The sequence below is a fragment of the Pseudomyrmex gracilis genome, unplaced genomic scaffold, assembly GCF_002006095.1.
Source record: "Pseudomyrmex gracilis isolate BER0280 unplaced genomic scaffold, ASM200609v1 scaffold_2111, whole genome shotgun sequence".
Classification (NCBI taxonomy): Eukaryota; Metazoa; Arthropoda; class Insecta; order Hymenoptera; family Formicidae; genus Pseudomyrmex; species Pseudomyrmex gracilis.
This window is the reverse complement of record NW_018022695.1, coordinates 5,507-12,070: the sequence shown is the minus strand read 5'-3', so window position 1 is coordinate 12,070 and position 6,564 is coordinate 5,507. Positions and strand designations below refer to the sequence as shown.

General features: G+C 51.5%; 1 protein-coding gene across 1 annotated transcript; it reads right to left on the bottom strand.

Moving 5' to 3' along the window:
• Positions 1–5,070: 5,070 nt before the first annotated feature.
• On the bottom strand, positions 5,071–5,733 carry LOC109862634 (altered inheritance of mitochondria protein 3-like). The gene is made up of 3 exons (XM_020442724.1): positions 5,679–5,733; positions 5,168–5,567; positions 5,071–5,074 (listed from the first exon to the last, which is right to left on the bottom strand). The coding sequence occupies exons 1-3, from the start codon at positions 5,731–5,733 to the stop codon at positions 5,071–5,073; spliced, it is 459 nt and encodes a 152-aa protein (XP_020298313.1).
• Between the last annotated feature and the right edge of the window lie 831 nt (positions 5,734–6,564).

Sequence of the window (6,564 nt, the reverse complement as noted above, 5' to 3'; positions counted from 1 at the left end):
GCCTGAGCGATCTGCCGAAAGCGAGAGGTGAGCGATTCGGAGGAGCGGGAACAGGAACATTTCGTACCGTTATCATAGCGAACCTAAGAGATCTATCGTACCGTACAAGGGGATCTCTCGGATCGGGGAGCGCCTAGCTCTCGTTCCGGAAAACTAGCTCTTCCGACGTCGTGATCGCTTCGCTTAAGCGTGCTCCTTGGCACGTGCATGCTGCGTGATAATTGATTGCTTAAGTGCACGGTGACCGGGGACGGAAATTCGGCGAGAGCTTTGTGCCGTGTCCGGCGCAAGCCTTACCAGCTCCTGCAAAATCAAGTAAGTCCCGTGGCGTAGATATTCCGCCTAGCGACCTGTCTAGTGATACTTGCACGAGTTGGCTACATTAATCCATTCTACCGTTTCCAGCTTAAAGAATGCTTTGAGTAACACGCTTGTTCCCTTGTTTATTATACTGCCTAGAGTGTATAGCGTATGTGAAGCCAGCGCGACGACGCAACGCCCCCGATATCACGAGTTGATATCCGAAATCGGTCCTACGATAAACTATTTCTGTAAAAAGTGTCTTGTTAATGGTCTTTGTATCTTTTTATTTTCTTTTGCTTTATTCTCTTATATAATTATTACCGCCGCGACAACGCGATCTCGTCGTATCCTATCGGTGAACTTTATTTTGTATTTTTGTTTGTTATTTTCGCCAAGTTGTCTCTTATTAGGCGGCGTTATAATAAATTGTTTATTTTTTTCTCTCTATCTGCAGTATGGTTGATTGCGAACCTAATCCGAGATTCGCTTGGGACAGCCGTGTTTATTTATCATCCGACCCACCCCCTCTCCGTTTCAAATAGGGCTAGTCGGCCCATTGTGTTGAGCGACGCATATTATGACGCGAGTACGCGTCTGGCGCCCAAAATTTTATCTAAGAATTCGTCGGCTCGGCGCAGTGGTATGCTCGGTTTATCACCCTTTTCTCTCCTGCTGATCTAGACGTTTCCTATCTCGCGGATTTCCGTCCGTGTCCCGATCTCGTATCTTTTCGTTTCGGGCGGGACGACGCGAGAATTTCGTAACATCAGAAAAAAACGTCACAATAGATAGATAGATAGATAGATAGATAGATAGATCCCGGCCGCTTTCCCTCCACCTTGTCGTGGTGGCCGGGCTTCAGGGAACTATGATCCAGGGGCCATGCCGGCGGAGACTTTTTTGAGTCTTTGGTAGGGTCACCCATGCTCGGAAGGGCCCCTGGTGAGTTTCTGAACTAAGAGAGGGAATAGAGGAAGGAAAACCTCAAACAAAAATCCGGAGTTCTCAGCTCCGTTAGCCCCCAAAAACGGGGACAACTGGGATAGGGGAGTAAACCCTGACTTCAAATCCGGGCAGGTCGGGCTTGTTAAACTTGGATGTCAACTGGCCTAGGAGAAAGAAAACTCCGAAATTAAACCACTCATCTGAAGAACATGATGAGTAGCTCAGAAGACGAGAGAACCTTACCGGCCCAGAGTGATCGGACACTCAGGGCCCGGCGTGGGGGTGTTGCCGTCCCAGGCACCCCCATGTCGTTATCTTGAGATGGGCTACCCTCCGCCTGCACCGCAGGGGTGGGAGGGGAACATACGACTGCGAGGGCGCGTTCCGACATACTCGCGCTAGGTGCGCGACGTATGTTTAGGGCGTCGGTCTCTCTCACAAAGGGTAGCGCCGTTGGCGCCCCTTCTGGGGGAGAGAAAACGTAGAAGCCGGCGGGGGAGCGTTCTCGCTCCCCAACATACGCTGGCTTGTCCGGGTCCCCACCTCCATCTGGGGGCTCGGACATGGAGGTAGAGGAGGACGCCTCCACGCCGGCCCCCAGCACGAGTGGGGGCATGAGAAGACCGCCGACTGCCGCCGAGTTTCTCGGTATAGTTGCAGCCGAGAAGCGTGCCTCGGATGCGAGGCGGGCGGAAGCGGTCCTTGAGCTGGAGGACGAGTGCTGGCGCGACAACACCCGGCTGCCGTCCTCCAGACTCACGTGCCCGATTGCCTCCGTGGCTAAAATGGTGCAGAAGACGCACACAGCCGCGGAGGGCGTGATGAAGGTAGCCACCACTTCAAAGAATCTTGCCGGCCGGTACGTCAAGATCCTGAAGGAAGTGGCGGCCACTATAAAAGAACTGGGCGAGGGCATTGTTGCCCTCGTCTATATACCGGAAGAAGCAGCGAGGCCGGAGCTGACCGGGCCTGGCGCGCTCGTGGATGAGCGCGTCAGGACACTGGAGGAAAAGCTCCGGCTAAGCAAGGAGGCCAGGAGGATTATGTCCTCCCGGTATAAAAAGGTCCGCGAGATGCTCGACGCGGCCTACGAGAAGAGTTTTTCCCTCGTAGGCGCGTCGAGGAAGAAGGTCGCGGATTGCGGGACGCAGGTCGGTGGACCTGCGCTTCCCTTGAAGGCGACCGCGGCGACGATCCCGCCGCCAAAGACGGACTCCCGGGGAATCCAAACAGAGGGGGGGGGCGGATGAGCCCCTCAAGGAAGATCCTCCTCTGGATCTCCCGGAAGATAGATGTGTCCGCCTTTCGGCGGACAATATTGGGGACGCAAAGGAAGGGCAAATCCTCTCTCTAAGTAGGAGAGCGCTTGCCCCTCAGTCCTCAAACGCGCCTGCAGCCGTACTCGCCCTGACCACCTAGGCGACGGTTGTGGGGCGCAAGGCGCGAAGAAGGGGGAAAGAGCCTCCCCCTTCTGAGGAAAAACGGTGCCCTCCCACTGCTCCCGTTGGCGCGAGTCAGCGCACCGGGGCAACTGAGAGGGCAAAACTCGGCAGGTTTCCAACTGGGGCTGCCGTCCTCTTTACCGTGGGGGAGGGCGGCAGCTATGCCGAAGTTATGAAGAAGGCGGCGGCCGCCGTTAATTTGAAGGAGTACGGAATCTTCGGCCTCCGGATAAAGAGATGCCAATGGCGGCATGCTCCTCCAGGTACCCGGGCCTGGAGAAGCCGAAAAAGCCGACGCCCTCGTCGAGAGGGCGTCCAAAGCGCTGGTGAGAGTAGAGGGGGTAAAGTTCACCCGTCCCACAAAGCACGCGGAAATCCGAGTGCGGGACGTGGTGCCCTCCTTTTCTGCGGAGGACATTGCCGCCGCATTAGCGGCGGCAGGTGGATGCCAGCCCAGTGAAGTTCAAACTGGACTGGTTCGCTCCTCTCCCGTCAAGTATGTGACCTTATGGGCCCGTATGCTCTTGAGGGCAGCCCGGCGGGTAGTAGGGGCAAAACGGGTAGAGGTGGGGTGGTTCAGCCTCCCCGTCGAGGCACTGGCGGCACGGCGTATGCAGTGCTACCGGTGCTTCGAGTACGGGCACGTGTCACGCAAATGCTTTGGTGTAGATCGGAGCACGGGGTGCTACAGATGCGGGGGGGGGAGTGGCCATTTCGCCATCTTCTGTAGGGCTGCCCTTAAATGCATGTTGTGTGCGAGCCGGAGGCAGCCAGCAAACCACCGGATGGGCGGCGCAAGCTGCGCCCCCATGCCGGTGAAAGAAATAGCCACCAGGCGGGGCGCCGGAGTTCCGGCGTCTACGCTGCCACCCGGTAGCAGGGTAGGCGGGGAGGGGGCGGTGCCTGACCCTTTCCCAAAATAGAAGAAGAGATGGGCCCGCAGTGCCGGATCCGGCGAAAACTCCACCGGCTGGGAGGAGGACGGAAAGGGGGTTTGCTTCCTCTCACCGGTGGGGAGCGTGGCCCGGCTGTGGCCGGAGAAGGGCGAAGGATGGGGAGACGTCCCACCCGCATCCGCCCCCTCTGAGATCACTAAGCCCGCCGTGGGAGAAAGGGGGGAGGCCTCTGAGGCCTCCGCTCTAAGCAAAGAGCCCACCGGCTCCCGGGAATTGCCGGAGACCGGTGAAAAGGGGAGTGGGGACGGCGCGATACCTCCCCCTCTTTCCAAAAGAAAAGCGTCCAGGACCAGAGACCGTAAGATCGCTAGCCCCCGGACACAAACAGGTGCGGCGCCAAAAGCGCCGGGTTCAGGGGGAGGCTCCACTAAGGAGCCCTCCCCCAAGCGGCAGAGGGGAGGCAAGTCAGCCTCCCCTTCACCAAGAAGAGAAAAACCGGGACCTAAGTCCTCCAAGTCGAGCAAATAAGCTCGGGTTGGGGGCAGTTCCCGTGCTCGGGGTGGAGGGGTCACGGCTTGGGCGTGATCCCTGGACCCAGCCTCTGTCAAGGAGCTGCTTGGTCGCGGGAAAGGGACACGAATAATCGTATTGACCCCTCCTGACTTTGGTCACGGCGGGCGGGGACTTGGCGTGGCAAGTTGGGGAACTTGCTACGCCAATGCACAAGTCCTCAGGGAGGGGCGGTTTGAGGAGGGCTGTGGCCCCCTCCTTTTGCCGAAACCCCAAAGGCGATGGGGGCGTTGTCTTTTGGGGACAAGTCTTGGACCAGAGAGGGCCTGGAGATGTAATAGCCTACTGGCTGCCACATGCTCCCCCGCTATGTCCGGTTGAGGCCATTGAGGGGTTTTAGTGGGTGCGAGTCCCACACTCCTCGCCCAAATCTCCACAGAGCGGGGGTGCATAACGCATTTCCCCTCATAAAAAAAAAAAGATAGATAGAGAGAGAGAAAGAGAGAGAGAGAGAGAGAGAGAGAGAGAGAGAGAGAGAGAGAGAGAGAGAGAGAGAGAGAGAGAGAGAGAGAGAGAGAGAGAGAGAGAGAGAGAGAGAGAGGTTACGTTCCAAAATTCTATCTTACTATTAAATGCAATATTTCACGTCACGTATACTATAGTTCTTAGTTCCCAAAGTAGGATTTTAGAATGTAACCTTTCTCTTTCTCTCTTTCTCTCTCTCTCTCTCTCTTTCTCTCTTTCTCTCTCTCTCTCTCTCTCTTACGTTGCTTCAATGTAAAAATATGCGTATATATTATAGCATTGATATGCAATAAAAGACATACAATCATTCATATTCTCGTATTTCTATTTTTATAAATATAACGTTATTATACATGTAAAATATTAATATTTGTATATTACAATATATGAAGCTAACATTTTGCATTTGCCAGGACAGCACAATAAAAAGATTGAGATATACATATACTTTATCTTTAACAATCACAACACAATTGAGAGAGAAAACTGAACTTTACACACACACCCACACACACATATATCTCCATAAGAGAGATCGTCATCCACGCCATTGTTTCGTTTGCTGGCGGTTGATCGTTCGCTGGCGGCCAATTGTTAGCTGGTGGCCTATTGTAAGCTGGCGGCTGATCGTTCGCTGGCGGCCGATTGATAGCTGGTGGCCTATTGTAAGCTGGCGGCTGATCGTTCGCTGGCGGCCAATCGTTAGCTGGTGACCTGTTGTAAGCTGGCGGCTGATCGTGTGCTGGCGGCTGATCGTTCGCTGGCGGCCGATTGTTAGCTGGCGGCTGATCGTTCGCTGGTGGTCGATTGTTCGCTGGTGGTCGATTGTTCGCTGGCGGCCGATCATTCGCCAGCGGCTGATCGTTAACTGGTGGTCGATCGTTCTCTGGTTGTCGTTCTTTAGCTTCTTTCACGGGAGATCGCTCAAGTATTGGTACACTTTGTCCTGAAAAAAGAAATATTTATTTATTTATTTGTTGAAATATATTAAAAATGTATTAAAATAATACATGTGTGTGTATTAAATTATTATAAAAAAAATAATAGAATTACTTACGTCTTCGTCTCCTCACCGTACCCGATCCCGATGCTACCGTTGCCCACGACTCCATGTTGAATAGTGACGAAACCGGCGCATTGATACCACTGTAATCACTCACAGCGATCACGTGTCGATACGACGATCTATTTTCCGCATGCGCAATTGCACGTATAAGCGCGTTCTATGCGCGATACGCTTGCCGCGCTGCGGAAGTTAGTTAGGAAATAACGCGGGAAAATGTGGTAGCCAATTATATATATATATATATATATATATGTCGCTGCTTCATAAGAACAAATTGCTCATTGGTTCTATTGCTCTACGTGTCGTTCTTTGTTACGCGTAACATTTTTATGCGTTTTGTTTATCACCATGTGATCATATTATTCGTTAAAACATACAAACGTGAAACGTTCACATCCTCTTAGCTCAAAGTTATTGGCGGTAAAATAATAATTAAATTAGTTGACCGTTGCTCATATCAATCAAGTTTTACTTAATATTATTTTTATAGCACTACAATTGAACACTTTTATTAACATATCATTGTTATAATTACGGAAACATTGTATTTATTACTCTGAGGACCATATTCAGTCAATTTTAACTTTCTGTCGAAATTTTTCTTTACTTTTTTTTGTATAACTTTTTTGTTACATTCAAAGAAAACTATGAAAGTAACAACTTTACAAAGTACAAGTTATTTAGAGAAAAATACACTAAAAATATACATATACATACATAATATTGTAAGTTGTTTTCAGTACATGAAGAAGTACTCGCATTTGTAGACACATAGTTAGTATAGAAACGTGTTTTATCTTAATAAGCAAATTGTAAAAATATTGCACAAAAATAGCATTATGAATGACGATGATTTTACAATGATTGCACAACGCAT